Source organism: Notechis scutatus, chromosome 4 (assembly GCF_049901735.1).
Source record: "Notechis scutatus isolate UNSWTSFEM ecotype Mainland chromosome 4, rNotScu1.2, whole genome shotgun sequence".
Taxonomy (NCBI): domain Eukaryota; kingdom Metazoa; phylum Chordata; class Lepidosauria; order Squamata; family Elapidae; genus Notechis; species Notechis scutatus.
Genome location: NC_142012.1, coordinates 74,076,560 through 74,093,077, shown reverse-complemented (window position 1 = coordinate 74,093,077; position 16,518 = coordinate 74,076,560). Strand labels below are relative to the sequence as shown.

The 16,518-nt window shown below is 43.6% G+C and overlaps 1 protein-coding gene across 50 annotated transcripts in view; it reads right to left on the bottom strand.

The window, feature by feature from the left end:
• ANK3 (ankyrin 3) overlaps positions 1-16,518 on the bottom strand; it is a 329,783-nt gene that overhangs the window by 54,984 nt on the left and 258,281 nt on the right. For 44 of the 50 annotated variants that reach the window (XM_087963780.1, XM_087963779.1, XM_087963798.1 and 41 more), the window contains 3 exons: positions 12,131-12,254; positions 6,709-6,811; positions 3,777-3,883 (listed from right to left, as the gene is read on the bottom strand). In XM_087963780.1, coding sequence (XP_087819906.1) covers positions 3,777-3,883; positions 6,709-6,811; positions 12,131-12,254 — 334 coding nt within the window. Of the gene's footprint in view, positions 1-3,776; positions 3,884-6,708; positions 6,812-9,106; positions 9,119-12,130; positions 12,255-16,518 lie in introns of all 50 variants that reach the window. The other 6 variants (XM_087963774.1, XM_087963795.1, XM_087963806.1 and 3 more) reach the window with 2 other exon arrangements.

Here is a 16,518-nt window from a genome sequence, read left to right as displayed (position 1 = left end):
TATACTATGTGGAAAGCTTATTCAGAGGGCAGGGCAAGAAACAATGGATGGAAACTAACTAGGGAGAGAACCAACCTGGAATTAAGGAGAAACTTTCTAACAGTGAGGACAATAAAATAGTGGAACAGAAGTTGCCTTTAGAAGGCCTGGGTGCTCCATCCCCGGAGGTTTTTAAGAAGAGACTGTCTGAAATGGTATAGGGCCATGATGGCGAATCTATGGCAAGTATGCTGGAAGTGGCACACAGAGCCATCTCTCCTGGCATGCCAGCCGTCGCCTGTTGCTCTTCTGGGTTCCAGCGCGTGCATGCGCAACGTCCATCTGGTCTTCCGTTTTCTGGCATGCATGTGCACACAAAGACCAGCTGCCTGGTGTGCATGCGCATGCCGGAAACTGGAATCTCAGGTTTCCGGTGCTCCCCCCATCGGTGCATGCTCCCTTTTCAGCATTTGGTGCTGAAAAGGTTTGCCAACATTGGTATAGGGTCTCCTGCTTGAGCAGGGGGCTGGACTAGAAGACCTCCAAGGTCCCTTCCAACTCAATCCTGATTCTGTTTGAGAAGGCAAATTATCTGAAACAATGCCACACTGCGATGGCATGTGTTTGATTTTGGCTTAGCTTGTTGTTTGATCTTGGCCCCTACTGGTTGAAACTCCCAACCGATGGTTTATTGAGCTTGCAAAAACAATACAGTGCAAATGTTCAGGATAAACTGTATTTGCAGCAGCAAAGCACTGATATCCTACCCCTTGCACTGATTCTCTCTGCTCCTGTATATCTTGGACCATTAGAAGCAATTGCTGCCAATTTCAATTAGTCACACCTTAGGGTTTTGCCTGAATCCTAAATCATGGTTAGCCTTAAAAAGTATTGTGAAAAAAATCCAATCAACATCCAATTAAATGGACAATAATAATAATAATAATAATAGGGTGGTAGATGATCAAGAAATTTGAAGGACTAGAGAAAGTGTTTAACTTAAATCGCACAAGGCCAGAGACAGAAAAAGAAACAAGGGACCTTCAAATGCTGACTGTTTGGATGCCTGGATATGAGGAGTTTCCTAATTTCTAGGAAAAAATAGTGGAAGGTTTAACAGCATATGGCCACTAAGGCGACTTTTACCTGTGCGGGAAAACTAAGGAATCTCAGATATAGGAGTTACATTAAATGTAACACAGGGGTCTCCAACCTTGGCAACTTTATGCCTAGAGGACTTCAACTCCCAGAATTCCCAGAGCTTTGCTGGCTGGGGAATTCTGGGAGTTGAAGCCCTCCAGGCTTAAAGTTGCCAAAGTTGGAGACCCTGGTTTAACGGACATGCTTGAGGGGGAAGGCAAGTACATTCTTGATAGCCAGCAACTTGGGGCCTGAGAGCCATTTGGGGACCCCCTTTCCCCCAAGGCCCCCTTTACCAGAATACTCTTCAGAGTTCCCATCTTGTATGGCCAAGAAGTATTTTCCCAGCTGGTCTTTCTTCGGCATCTGACATGCGAGTTTTAACAGCTGGTGCTGGGTCAACCATTCTACAAACTGGCTGGTTAATTCTCCCAGTGGGAGTTATTAGGAAGGAACTATACTCGCTTGTGGCCATGTGTCTTTGCCATCTCGCACAATTCTCTTGTGGGAATCTAGAGTGTGCTGTCCCAGCCAGTCTATGGGAATTGGATAGTCACTTAGGAATTATGAGCTGTCCCCTTAAGGGAATGTATCATGGTAAATGTAGTCAAAAGGTATCCTGGGAAATGTAGTTCATGTCACGTGGCCACATCTGTAACCCTGATTGGTCACTGTTTTGGTCCTCGATGGGTTGGGGGGAGTTTTCCTCACTTTTGCCTGAACTCTCTAACTCATGGCAGCTGCTTTCTATCGCTACGAGATGGGTTAGGAGAAGAACTTCGTCCCAAATGTGAGTTATGAGGATACCTGATGAACCAATAAATGTACTTTGTTATGGGACGTCTTGTTGCGTTTACCTATCTGCATCTGCACAGCTTAAAAATCCGCTACTGTGCAGAAAACAGAAAATAGAGATTTAGTAGCCCCGCCAAGGTAAAAAAAAAAGCCCTTTCCAGGCTGGAATGTTTCCTACTTAACTTTTAAGGGGAAGGAAGCAAAGTATTCTCACTCGGAGTGATACGAAAAAAGCTGCCCTTTTTCAAATGCAGCTGCCCAATCTCTATTTCATACATGTTGGATGAATCAGCTAAGAAGATGAACTGTCACCGTATTAATAGTGCCACAAACAATGTTGACATTTGGGGGAACCAGGGAGTTTATTATAGATTTCTGTCCATTTGGGATAAGGCTGACAAAGATCAGGAAAGTTCCTGAAGGATAACACTGTGCTGTAGATCTTTTTAAAAGCCTCGTCCATATTTTGATTTGGTGGCAGGAAGATTATTTTGCTTATAGCTCTAATTATAGTATGCTTTTGAAGGGAAGAAGAGGAAATGGAAGCTACCTTGTAATTATAGCAAACGTGTCTAAACATTTAAAAATAGTCTACAAAAACTTTGAGAGGATTATTATTAGCATTTGAAAAATACATTTCGGTTTTTTTGGGCAGGCATAACTTACTGGGAAATCAAATCGTCTTAATCGTGCTTAAATGGAAGTGAAATTCATGGAACTTTGGCTGTTTTGCTGACACCATATCTATTTCTCCGCCATTCACCTAGTCTAATTAACTATCAAGGCTAATTCCTTTGCAAAAGTTAATGCAATTGGTGCAGGTATGAAAAAGGAACCCTTAGATTAGATGTGAATCTTAGAAAATATCTGAGTTCCATAAAGTAGTCTTAAATCAAAGCAGTGGACTAAGAACTTTTGAGCTCAAGAGTTATTCATGGGGGGGAGGTCAGCAGATGACCATGGAGGTTGAGTTCCTGTCCTCTTTTTGATGGTACACACTGGTGTGCTCTGAGCCTCCCTCTCTTCTGATTCTGGCTCACGAAGCACAAGAGATTATAAAGCAAAAAAAAAAAAAAAATCCGTGAGCAGAACAGACACATCTCTACTAGCATATGGAGCAGTTTCCAGGTTTCTTATTAGTTAGAGGAATGGAGTCAGAATTTGCATATCTATCTATCTATCTATCTATCTATCTATCTATCTATCTATCTATCTATCTATCTATCTATCTCTACATATACAGGAAATGAAAAGGTTCTTCCATACATCCAAGATGAAGAAACTCACCACCATTTCCTCCAAATACATCCAGTTGAGTCATGGTTAAAACATGTTTACTACAGCATTGTGGACTAGAAGGAGAAATGTTTTACCTTCTAATTCCAATAGTTAATATTAGAGCAAGATAGAGATTTGGCACTGGTATGAAACAGGATCTGCTAAAAAGCTGAAGTTCCCTGTTATGGAATAGGACTACTCATGGTTTTAAATGTTTAACTGAAAAGCCGTCTAATTATTTATCTTGAAATGTCTCTCTCTTGCTCTGGGCTGTTGAAGTGGCACCCAAACTCAGGTCAAATTAATATTTTAAAGATATTGGTTTCATTGTTTTGCTATCAGAAGCATCAACTCTATTGCTAGGTTTCCTGTTCTGTATTTCTTGATTACTTTAAACTACTCTAAGTGTTGCTAGCAACACAATGGTGGTGTAGACATTCAATAACGATAAATATCAAATTCCACAGTTGGTATGGAAGAAATATATGTCAAGGAAGGTCACTGTGAATAGGTTACTCCCTCTCCTCCAAGCCACTGCCTGGTTTCACCCAGAGTGAAGGAAGGATAGTATCCGAACTACTTACCCTGAGTGAATGGGGCTAGACACAAGATTAACATTATCCAAGGTCTCTGCAGCCCAATGGTAGTGCCGGAGGGAATCGGAGTCCACTTCTCTAGGAAACGTCGGGGGCTTCAAAGAGATGGCCAACAAGAAACAATTAATTCATCCAAGAAATAAGAAATATCCTGTGCTTTAATGACAATTAAGTCCTTAAAAGGTCCTCTGGAAGAAAGGGTCATGGTCATTGTGATTGTTTTAAATTTCATGGATATTTTGCCAGCTTTACTTACTTGGTTAGAGTTGGTAAGTGGCTCGGTCTCTGCTCTGCTCTTCTCTCTTATTAACTTTGCCTGCCATCTTTCCTCCAAAGAGATCTCCCTTCTAAATATTGTTGTAACACTATGGTGATTATTCAGCTGTTGTCCCCCAAATCTCTGGGTTAAATGGACTGTTGGGCCTGCATCTCCCCACACAATGACCAACCATTGCCTTTGTCCATTACAGTCAGAAGATGAATTGCAAGGAGGACAAGAGATTTGATACAAGGCTCTTGTCCAGGCACCAAACCACCTCTGTCAGCCAGCTGACTCAAACTCGTCAGCAATTGCTTCACTGCAATATTATCCTATAAGGAAATGGATGTCTAACCTAGAACAACTTGTCAATTTTAAAAGGCCAGGTGCAGATACTCAACACAGAGCATGCTTGGCATGAAGCCCAGGGTTCTCCCTTCCACCTTTCTTGATAAGCCAAGAGGAGGAAGATTCTTCGTTTTTAATGCAGATATTCTGCTATTGCTCAGAATGCTTCTTTTTCTGCATTCCGGGGGTTGGGTGGGTATTTTTTTTCAGCCAGAGTACTTCAGATTGGCTATGGACACTTTTCAGGCTACTGGTAGGTCCAGATTTGGCATTCTGTCAAAAGTGGACAGAAGAGGCAGCTCCATCAGTTAAGTAAAAACAACGAAGTCAACCCGAAGTCCAGGCTAGATATCTCTGAGACCAATGGAGGACGAAGAACAAGAGCGAAAGGCCTATGGCAGACCAGAGTCTGCCAGGTAGTGGCAGAGCTTACTCTAACGGTGGCCAGAGCTCTTGTGCAATCTCAGAGCTAGCTCAGCTCTTAGTCTAGGGGTCTGCAACCTTAAATATTCAAAGAGCCATTTGGACCCGTTTCCCACAGAAAAGAAAACACCGGGAGCCAATAATTTAACAACCCGTGTGACTGGGTGGTGGGTGGCCAATTCCACGTCACTCACTCCTTCCCCCCAGTCACCTCCTGCTCTGGAATATGGAGCGAGTCTCCATCCCCCGTCATTACCCTTGCCTTCTCAAGGCCAGGCGAGGAGTGATGGGGAGGGGAGGGGCCAGCCGGTGGTGGGATCAGCCAGCAGGGAGCTGCAGCAGAGGGCTGAAAGAGACGCACGTGGCTCCAGAGCTGCAGATTGCAGACTCCTGTCTTAGACTGATGGAACTCAGGGCCACTGGCCTGCTGGACAGTTCCTGAATCAAGATGACAGCCAGAAGCGTACCACTGGATCTCAGTACACGTAACAGTGAGTGGGGCTTCAACTGCATCGTTGTGGCCGCTGTCTTGACTGTTCTGAACTCCTCCTCCCATGGACGCACCACATTCTGCGTAGCAGTGCTACAGCAATCAGAGGTTGCCTATGTGCTGATGTCACAGCCCCTATTTTGTGAGAGTCTAATGCAGTAGAAATGTGCGTTTAATTTAACAAAGAAAGGCCAGCATCTTGTTATTTAATTGAAGTCTTCCATGCTGGCTACCAACTGCAGCTATAGCTTATTCAGTGATCTTCCCTCCTGAACTACAGAAAAAAACAAACATTCAAATTCCACAATGTCTCAAACCATTTCACGATGTAGTTTCAGGGCATAAAAGGAGTCTTATCTTGGCAAACTAAAGGCAATACTACATAAAATGTACAGGTATTCTGCTTAATTAACCCTGTGTGTAGTCACCTTGCATCCATTAACAGTTTATTTTCTTGTCCTTAAACACTTAATAATAATTTCAAAACCGGTAGGAAAAAAAGTAAACTAAGAATCTGAATTCTAAGGATGGGCTACATTGGCCTCGGGCTCCTTCCGAACTTTCATTTCCAGGGGCCCTGCACTCTGAGGTTGTTGGGAGTTGTAGTTCAGCAACGTTGATTGCTTTTAATGGGTTAATTGCATCCCGATGCATTAGCCTAGAATTCAAATTTCATCTTTGATGCATTGTTTGTTTGTTGTTGTTTTTCTATTTTAACTCTACACAGCCATGGAGGGTGGCAGTATACAAATATAGTAAATATATAAATAAAAAATCAGGAAGGTTGACAAACAGAGAACTTTTAAACCTGGAATTTATGAAGAATCATGGACAGTCATGGAAATGGGGTTACCAAGTACTTGACCGGCTGAAATTCCTAGTTAATAGGGCATTTTCAGTTCGGTAGCAATAGCACTTAAGACCTTATAGTGCTTTACAGCTCTCTCTAAGCGGTTTACAGAGTCTGCCTATTGCCCCCAACAATCTGGGTCCTCATTTTACCCCCCTGGGAAGGAGGGAAGGCTGAGTCCACCTTGAGCCTGATGAGATTCCAACTGCCAAATTGCAGGCAGACGGCAGGCAGCAGAAGTAGCCTGCAGTACTGCCCTCTTATCCACTGTGCCACCAAGGTCACAATGTATGCCAAAAACTTCAAGCCTTGGCTTTAATTGCTTGGATTAAAGCAGCACATACATTATTGCGATAAGAAAATAAAGAGGAAATGGCTTGTCCATCTTCTCCTCTCCTAATCGGCTCAGCTACAAAGTCCAGGAAACATCCCAGGGTGTGCTGACTGGGAAGGATGGCAGCCTGGCCAGTCCCATCAAGCTGTAGGGCTGCACAAAGGGTGTGTTTAAATCCCTCCTTCCCCCTCCCAGCCAGAGTCACAAGGAACTCACCGTGTCCTTCGGTGGTACCATTAGTTCTTCGATCATCACGCTGTCCCGGGTGTAAGAGCTTCTGTTCAAGGTGTAGGACCTATCCGAACTGAAGGAGCGGAGGCTGGTTGTATTTACAATTTATCAGAGAGTGCGAAGATGAGGATGAGATGAACAAAAGAAAAATTAATTCATGCAACTTCCAGGGAGTAAGCTCAAGTCCCTAAACCACGTGTAACTGATGTGGGAGAGTTTAAAAATACTATGAGTGCAGTTTCGATGAAGATTTCGGGAGTTTCCTCCTGCCCCGCTTGATAAAATGTGAAAAGTTTCATCATTTATTCTGGCAATTTCTATTTTGTCAAAGGAAGCCTTCGGATATCATCCCTCAGCTGAAATTAGAAGCTGTCCTGACAGTTATTTTATCCATTTAAAATCAGAGGGCATCTATTTGAATGGGAAAAATGCATGTTGAAGTCCAATATACACTATATACACATTACCAATCCCGAGTAAGCTCAGCCAAAGTATAACCATGATTGATTTCAATGGGCAATGTAAAAACCTTGAATTTATGATTTATGCCTTATTCCAAAACTTATACAGGTGCAGAACTTTCTCAAAACTGCCCTTCAATTTCTTTAGCCTAGACTCCACTTATGTGGATATTTCTGTCAGTCAATGTTTTTTACTTGCCCTTCAGATGATGGCACCGAGGACTGTGGATTATATTGTATTTCGCATGACACAAAAATATTATTATGTGCATCTAACCATGCACAGCTAAGAGTTTGTAAAACAAGGAATGATTTAGAAATATTTTGGTTAACATAGAAAAAAAAAACCATTTCCCCATTAATTAAGACAGCTCTATTCTGAAGTTTAATTCATCCATTTTATTGAGAATCTTTCCATGTTGTTTTTAAGGATTTAGTTCTGAGAGAGGCTACCTGGTCTACACTGGCATCCTTCGAAGGGGAAGAGCCCACCTTAAGAACTGACTGCCCTAACCTTAAGAGGATCCTCCATCTCTGATGACTGGCTGTGCACTTGAAGCACACTCGGGACTTCCACTTCAAGGGTATCACAACAAGGAAAAGCAGTTGCTCAAAGGAAGCTCATTCCAACCTCAGGCCTTTCAGATTAACTGGACGTCAGAAACCAAGGAGAGATCACGGGCCATCCTTCCAGAGGCTAACTGGTTCAAATTCCAGGGTTAAGATTAGGAGGCTGCCCTTTATAAGCAGAGAATCCGAGAGCTTAGCTCAGTGGACAGTGGAGTGAAGTAGGAGGCAGAAGGGGGACATCCAAGTCAGTGGTGGGATTCTACCGGTTTGGCCCAGTTTGGCTGAATTGTTCGACCGAACCGGTAGTAAAAAAACAGCTACTGGTACAGCTGAACCAGTATTTCTTTTTTTCTCTCCCAGCGATCAGCTGTTCCAACAATCAGCTGTTCCAAGATCCTCCTTGCTGCCTTACTGCTTCGCCCAGGAGGCTTCCCTGAGGCCCAGAAGGCAAAAAGGGGCGCGGGAGGGCACTCCATCTTTTGCCTTCCTGGGCCTCAGGGAAGCTTCCTGGGAGCAAAATGCCCCGCCATGAGGCTTCCCTGAGGCCCGGGAGGCAAAAAACAACAACATGGAGCACAGCGGTGGGGGTGCTGCACAAAAAAAAGAAGCCATGCCCACCCAGTTACATGACCATTCCCACCTAGCCACGCCCACAGAACCGGTAGTAAAAATATTTGCATCCCACCCCTGCTCCAAGTCCACTCTCCTGGTTAAGATTGTCTCTTCGTTGTGTGCAAGGGATTCAGTGGGATGAACATGTCAACCTAGCCTCTTCTCCTGAAGTTTGGAGGAAAACAATCGGAATCCACCAAAAGAAAGGCTACGCACTTAGTTCTGATGTTTTAATCCTGGAAGTTGCATAGAGCAAACGTTAGACGACATGCCACGTTTAAAAAAAAATGCTTACTTTTGCAAGGGAGAAAAAAAGAAAAGGATCAAATAATATGCATTCAGCAAGCAAAAGGATGTCTAGGGGCTAACTTAAAAAAAAAAGCAAGAATGCATAAGTGGCTTAACAGCATATGACAATGACATGCACTGTGCACTTCTGAGTAAATCTTCCCAAATTTCTACAAAACCCCATCGCTTTTAGAATGTTTATCTGGTGGATTGGTTACCATCTTGAACAAGAAGAAATTCTGGTGGATTATTAAAGCCATCTATCTTATCAAGCCATTAAGCACTATAACCCCCACCCACCCCGGGCATTTCACCGCAGTCATGAAAACAGCATTATTTGGATGCAACCGAGTAGCCATGATATGCTAACTCAAAAAAACCACAAGCAAGCAGAAGAATGAGAAATGGCAAAATCAGAGAAACATTACCAAGCTGCGGCCATGCTTCCTTACCTGACCTTAGGACTAGGTTTAGAAATATACAAGGGAAAAGGGAAAAGAAGAAAAAGGAGGAGAAATAGAAAGCAAAGAATCAGTGGGGAAAAAAGCACAGTGCCAGAGCTGGATGACATAGCCACCGAATTGGGGGGAGGAGAGAAAATTCTTTGGTTTTAATGATTTATTTATTAAAGAAATTATGTAGCTGCCCATCTATTAAAAAGAACTCTGGGTAGCTAGCTACATAAAAACTCCGTTCAAGAAACTTTAGGTAAGAGAAGATGGGAAAACACTCTGCTAGTGATCCTGGAGAACTTCCAATGGGAATCAACGTCATTTGGCTACATGGACAACTTCCAGCCTACTATAACCTCCTGTCCTGTTCTTGGTTCCTGTGGGATGACAGGAACAGCTCTCAACCCAGGCTGGAGAAGTAGTAGCCAGCAGATGCTGCTCAACCACAAGTCCCCCCCCGGACTGAGCCTCCATGGCCAGCGGCATGAAGACTTCACGCGTCTATGCAGAGGTCTATTTTTGATGCTGCCAAAATTGGGTTTGGGTGGTTTTAAGCCTCAGAGGAGGTTAATTGCTCAGAGGTGGTTTAGCTGTGAGAACGATGAACTGATAAGGTCACTACTGAAGAAACCTAGCAGAGATTTAGTCGTTTCTGATTTGATCTTCTGGGCAAAACCTTTTCAATGCCAAATAGCATTAACATGCCTCTTCCTAAACTACATTCCCACCTTCTTTCTAGCCTATCTTTATGGCAAAACCTTTTATGAGAGCCCTGACATATATAACTTACACAGGGAAAGGGCTAAAAGAGAACAGTGTGACCCTATTATTAATGAATGATGCATTTAAGATATATACCACTTGCCATGAAACTGTTAGGCAGTTCTTAGCACGGTATCCTTATGAGCTGCTCTTAGGGGGTTGCAACAGGTTTTAGGTGGGCTCTGCTCTCCTTGACAGTCCCAATACATTATTTTTATGCTCCTCCTGGGTCAACTGCATCCCAAGGCCATCAGGAAAGCCAATGAGCAAAGGCAGCTCTAGACTTTTCTGGAGAAACCTGACCCTGATCTTGTGAGGTTTCCAGTCAAGAGGTTTTCCAAACTCTCTGTGCAAGGTCCCAACACTTCTGCTTAATGTTGCCTGAGTGCTGATAGAAGAGATACAAGAAATTCATGCAATACTTATATTCTACCAAAGTCTGTTTCAGCCAGCATACTTGTAAAGCCAATTTAAAATGCTAATTAACAGGAACAAGATTTAAAAGGCTTTAGTGTAGCAGCTCTGCAACTCTGAAATAAAAGTGGACTATTGGAAGTCCACTTTAGCAGTTAGGCCATTAAGAAAACCCTCAAGAGTCATCTATTTTCTGTAATCTTAGTGACATCGTCATATTTGCTATTGGTTTAAATGGTTCTGACCACAATTTGCATTTGTTGCTTAGTGTTTCTATAAAGAACTGTTTTACTGCTGTTGTGCTCATCTTAGCTGAACCAGTTAAAATTTGAGATTCTACCAAAAAACAATAAAGTCAGCTAAGCAACTTTGATCCTAAGGGAGGGAGGACAGGAAAGTGACAGATTAACATTCCATAAATATCTTTGAGATGTGTGCATATATTCATTCTTTCTTTTCTTCCAGTAAGTGCTATTCACTCGCTCAATACTGAGATATTCTTTGTTAAACAACCAAAGCCACAGTTTACATTTTGTGGAATAAGAGCCCGAATAATAACGCCACCAGTGGAATGTTGGATAAGAAATCTGGGAAGACTGTAACATCCAAAAGACTTCTATTTATCTGGCACAGTTGTGCAATGCTGAACTCACATATGATTGAGTAAATCAATGTTTCTCAAACTCAGCAACTTTCAGGTCGGTGGACTTCAAGTCCCAGAATTCCCCGGCCAGTGCACACATCTTGCAAGTTGGAAAGCTTGAGAAACACTGGAGTAAATGATTTCCATAATTCAAAAGGTTTCTCATGTAGGAAGAATCTAAAGGGTTAAGTGGGGTCACATGGTCCTGGACCAAGGCAGACCCAGAAACAACTCCCAAAATTCACTCCCATCCGCACTGTGCCTTGGGGGAGATGCTACTCGCTGTCTGATAATGAAAGGACCTTCTACAAGCAATCATTAAGCTATAGGAAAATGTCCTGGGGCTGAGCTCAGGAGGTTTAATTATTAGCCTCACAACAATCCCACTGCCTGTAAAACTGACTCCTCTTCCCCCCACCACCCACCCCCGGAGAAAATCATCTCCAAAATGATGGCTTTATATGTTTCAAGGCTCGCAAATTGGAAGATGCCCTAAATGAGCTTTTGGCTTTATCCTGCCATGGCAATGAGGGCAGCCCATGACCCATTTTCCTCCCTGCGCATTCCTCTCGAAACAAAAGCTGGCCAAGGGCTCTGGCAGCGAGGCAGCAACTTGCAAACAAATTGACAGAGTGACCGTGATCCACGGGAATGATAATGCATTCTTTTGAGGGGGGGGGGAAAGGAAGCCATTAACCATCAAATGACCTCAGAGGCATCTGACCAACCAGTTTTTCTGTGGACCTGTCGAAATGGTGGCTCAGCTATGGGAGTCACACACAAAGCTCTCCTCTGTTTCCAAAGGAAAACTCTGCTAGATCTGGGGTGTGAGCAGGTACCAAGGAGAAGTGGGGATTCATTCACCCGAATCAATGAATGAGCCTATTGAATGTGGTGGAAGGGAAACGATGGGTTCTAGAGGTACTTTTTTTGCCATAGCAGAACTCTTATGGAAGGCAGGGCAGAGATGAACGCAAAAAAATGAAGGCAGAGGTCTCCAAACTCGGCAACTTTAAGACTTGTGGACTTCAACTCCCAATATTTTGGGAGTTGAAGTCCGCAAGTCTTAAAGTTGCCAAGTTTGGGGACCTCTGAATGAAGGCATCACTGAAAGGCTGGCAGTGACTTCATGGGACTTGAATGGACTTCTGCAGGAAGAGAAGGTTTCCTGGAAGAAGGTGCTTACAAGGAGAGCATGCTCGTACCTGGCAGACCGGGCTCCCAGACTGAAGCCCACGTAGCCTTCGGCAGGCAGAGAATCATCCCCTAATTCTTTGAGATCCTGGGGTCCGAGATACTTGTCCGTATCACCTGTCATTGCATCTTCACCTGCCGGCAGAAAAAAGCGAGGGGAATTCAGGAACATATCCAAAACAGTGGGATGCCCACCACCTTTTAACAACCTTGCTAGGAAATAAAAGTCACATACATACACACACACACACACACACACAGAGAGAGAGAGAGAGAGAGAGAGAGAGAGAGAGAGAGAGAGAGAGTTTGGCCTGCCGAAGGGTGATAAACATCAACCATTATCTGTTTCTTCCTTGTTAAAAAAAAAAGAAATCCTCCCTCATGGGTTCATACATACTGAAGCCTCAACAGGAGCCCTTCCCTGTATACATGCCAAGGCAGAGGGCATTATGCATCTCATGGATGAGATTGACCCCAATGTTATCTCATGGATTAATCACCATCTTCAACAACAGCCTTTTTTTTTTTTTAAAGAAAGACAAACAGGTGATATCCAGAACATCTAATCAAGGCAAAGGGATCCCTGGATCACATTTCATCTGAACTCGCAACAGGGAGACCGCTGGGAAGCTGCTTTCTGACAGCCTCAGAAGCAGTGGCGGTATACTACTGGTTCGGCCTGGTTCAGCCAAACTGGTAGTAAAAAAAAAACCTACCAGTACAGCTGAACTGGTTCCTCCCACAATCAGCTGATAGGATAAAACAGGGGTGTCCAACCTTGGCAACTTTAAGACTTGTGGACTTCAACTCCCAGAATTCCTCAGCCAGCTGGCTGAGGAATTCTGGGAGTTGAAGTCCACAAGTCTTAAAGTTGCCAAGGTTGGACACCCCTGGGATAAAAGAAGCCGACAAGTGCATGGGTGGGAGGGAGGTCGCTCCTAGCTTTTTGTTTCTTCATCCTCTCAGCTGATTGGTGTGTTAGGGGCGCGCACGCATGCGCAATCACCCACCGAACCGGTAGCGACCAAGGTAGGATCCCACGACTGCTCAGGTGGTGATCTGCTGTGGCTTCTTGGCCTTCAGATGCTCAGCCCAAATCCAAGGTACTTCAAAACCAACCCTTTCCTTTCATCCCTCCTCTCCCTGGCCTATAATCCGTGCCCTGAAGGGTAAGCTTAGACATATTAATTACCTGAGAATAATCTCCCTCTTAGGCCGGTCCCTCCCCACAAGTAGAGAAAAGAATCCAGCTGTTAATCTGACCTCGATTCAGGGGAGCTGAGCAACCAGCTTTGGTTTTTTTTTTCTTCAGTGTGATCACTTTTCAATGAAGTGAACACCCCCTAGGACAGTCACAGGTCTGTTTTGCCCATACAGTAGCCCAGCATTATGGGGGCTCAAAAACCAGCAAGCATCTCCCTCTTCAAAATTTGGCTTTTCACAGGAACCCCTTCTGCGTCCCTCTCTCCTAGCCTGCTCGCTACCTCCCTTCCCTCCCCTCCCCAACCCTGTCCACACTGCTTTTAACTCACACTGGAAGTCCAATTTGGTGCCAACCACAGAAATGGTTGGGGAGTTTTTCTTTCCTGATTCAGATTCTGGGTGTAACTTTATGTAGAGATTTGTGGTGGGCCATCTGCTCTGCTCTGTAATCTTACTTAAACACTTAATGTTTCCTTAGTCCACCCTCTCCTCACTTTGCCGAATCGTAACTCTCTTATTATTTTCCAGGAGCTCCTTCTGGGGACATTTTAGAGCAGGGATCTCCAACCCTGGCAACTTTAAGACTTGTGGACTTCAACTCCCAGAATTCTGCTGGGTGAGGAATTCTGGGAGTTAAAGTCCACAAGTCTTAAAGTTGCCAAGGTTGGAGACTCCAGTTTTAGAGAAAGGGAGAGGGGTGACCAAAAGAAACAACCTAGAATTCCAAGTGGCTTCAGGCTGAACTGGGGAGAATGGGAGGTGTCTCCATATTTTTATTCAGCCACAGAGAATCCACAGTGAGGTAAAGATATGATGAAGAACATCAAAGAAGCCCCTTGTCTTTCTGGGGAACAAGGCAAAAGAAGGTGGATGTCTGTAAGTCAGTCCCAAGATGGGAGGTCCAGCTTAGTCCAAGAAAGGCAGGGCAGACCAAAGCTGGATTCACATTCAGAGCTTAAGCTGTTTTATTTGAGGTACAGACACCTCTGAGTGACACAGATCAGGAAGAACCAGATTTTAGCAAAGACCTGGGTCTCCAACCAGAAAAGGAAAAAAAACCCTTGCTGGATGCAGCCAGCCAACAATGTATATATATAGGGTCCCTCACGCAATGGACAGACAGGGAAGAAACCTGGCTTGTTTTAGGGAGAAGAAACTCTCCACTTGGTTCCCCTTCTATTTACAACCCTGCCTGCCAGAGACAGGGGAAGAGACCAGATCCGTCTATGGGGCAGAAAATGACATTTTTGCATCCTGGTTTGTGGAAGTGAAATTCACAGCAACCTGGGAGGTGCATAGTGAGAAAAATGAAATGCCACCTCACTTTTCCTTGATTTCCATGTGAGGAGGACAGAACAAACATAAGTTCTTCCTTGTAAATGTGGCTTAGATACAGATACCACTCTCATCCTACACTTCAACTACTAGGAGTTTGCTTTTTGAAGACAAAATATGGAAGCTATCATACTTGAGTTTACTTTAAGGCATTTGCCCTTCCCTCATTATTATAATCCAGATAAAGACCAGTTTATAAACCGTGTTCTAAAACCATGTAAGTAAACGATCCCATTTAAGCAGCCACCCATGTAAAGTAGCAATGGGCTTTAATCTCTCTCCTAGGGCTGTTTGTGGCCTTAAATCAGAGGTCTCCAAACTTGGCAACTTTAAGACCCGTGGACTTCAATTCCCAGAATTCTGGGAGTTGAAATCCAAAAGACTTCTTTTTTAAAAAAATTTATTAAACATAACACATAAAAACATTGAACATGGTGGAGTTGTTTTGACATAACTTTTTGTCATCATTCTAGTGAAATATAGTAGAATATAAATCTTATATACATTTACACACACACACATGCTCATCCTTACTTATATCTTCCAACATTCTTGGTATTATTTAGTCTCATGATGTCCTCTTAACAGCTCTTTTCATTCTTAACCCCTTCCTTTCTGTCCCCACCAATAGTAAAATCTATTCCAAATTATATAATATTCCGATTCATCCTTATTTTTCATCTCTAGTGTTAAGCCTATCCATTTCAGCGCGCGTCAGAATTTTATTTATTACTTCATCTTCACTAGGAATTTTCTTTCTCTTTCTTCTGGGCAAATACCATTCTTGCCACAGCGATGACGTGCATTATCAAATATAATCCTTCCTTATTATATATTTTTGGTACAATTCCCAATAATAAACATTCTGGTCTATGGTCTATTTTCAATCCCATCGCTTTTTTCCAGCCATTTCCCAATCCTGTGCCAAAACTCTTGTGTTTTTTTACAGCTCCCCCTTGCGTGGTAGTAAGAATAGAATAGGAATAGGAATAGGAATAGGAATAGGAATAGGAATAGGAATAGGAATAGAATAGAATAGAATAGAATAGAATAGAATAGAATAGAATAGAATTCTTTTATTGGCCAAGTGTGATTGGACACACCAGCAATTTGTCTTGGTACAAATGCTCTCAGTGTACATAAAAGAAAAGAGTCAAGAGTCAAGAATCATCAGGTGCAACACTTAATGAGTCATAGGGTACAATAAGCAATCAAATCATACTAGGAAACAGTCAATATAGATCTTAAGGATACAAGTGACAAAGTTACAGTCCTACAGTCACAAGTGGGAGGGGATGGGTGATAAGGAGTGATGAGAAGATTAATAGTAGTGCAGACTTTGTAAATAGTTGGACAGTGTTGAGGGAATTATTTGTTTAGTAGAGGGACGGCATTTGGGGAAAAAAACTGTCCTTGTGTCTCGTTGTTCTGGTGTGCAGGGCTCTATAGTGACGTTTTGAGGGTAGGAGTTGAAACAGTTTATGTCCAAGTTGTTGAGGGGTCTGTAAGTCCACAAGTCTTCAAGTTGCCCAGTTTTGGGGACCCCCTGCCTTAAACCCCACCAGCCGTGAGGCTGCAGTGAACCAGAAGGCAAGCAGAGGCGCCAGGGGGGTTAACTCCCCCCCCCTGCCTTAATCTCTCTCCCCTTTGTGCCACCGTCAAGGCCACATTCCACAAGCAACAAAGATAGCCTGAAATGAACGCCCCTAATAAAATGTTCCCCCCTCCACTTAAATCAAAGAGCTCAAACTATCCTTCCTGGGGGCGGGGGGGGGTTGGATCCGCCTGAGGTTACTTAACCCCCGTGAGGTCCAAGTCGGAGTTGCCCTCGGAGGCTTCCCAACGGGGCTGAACGAAGCCC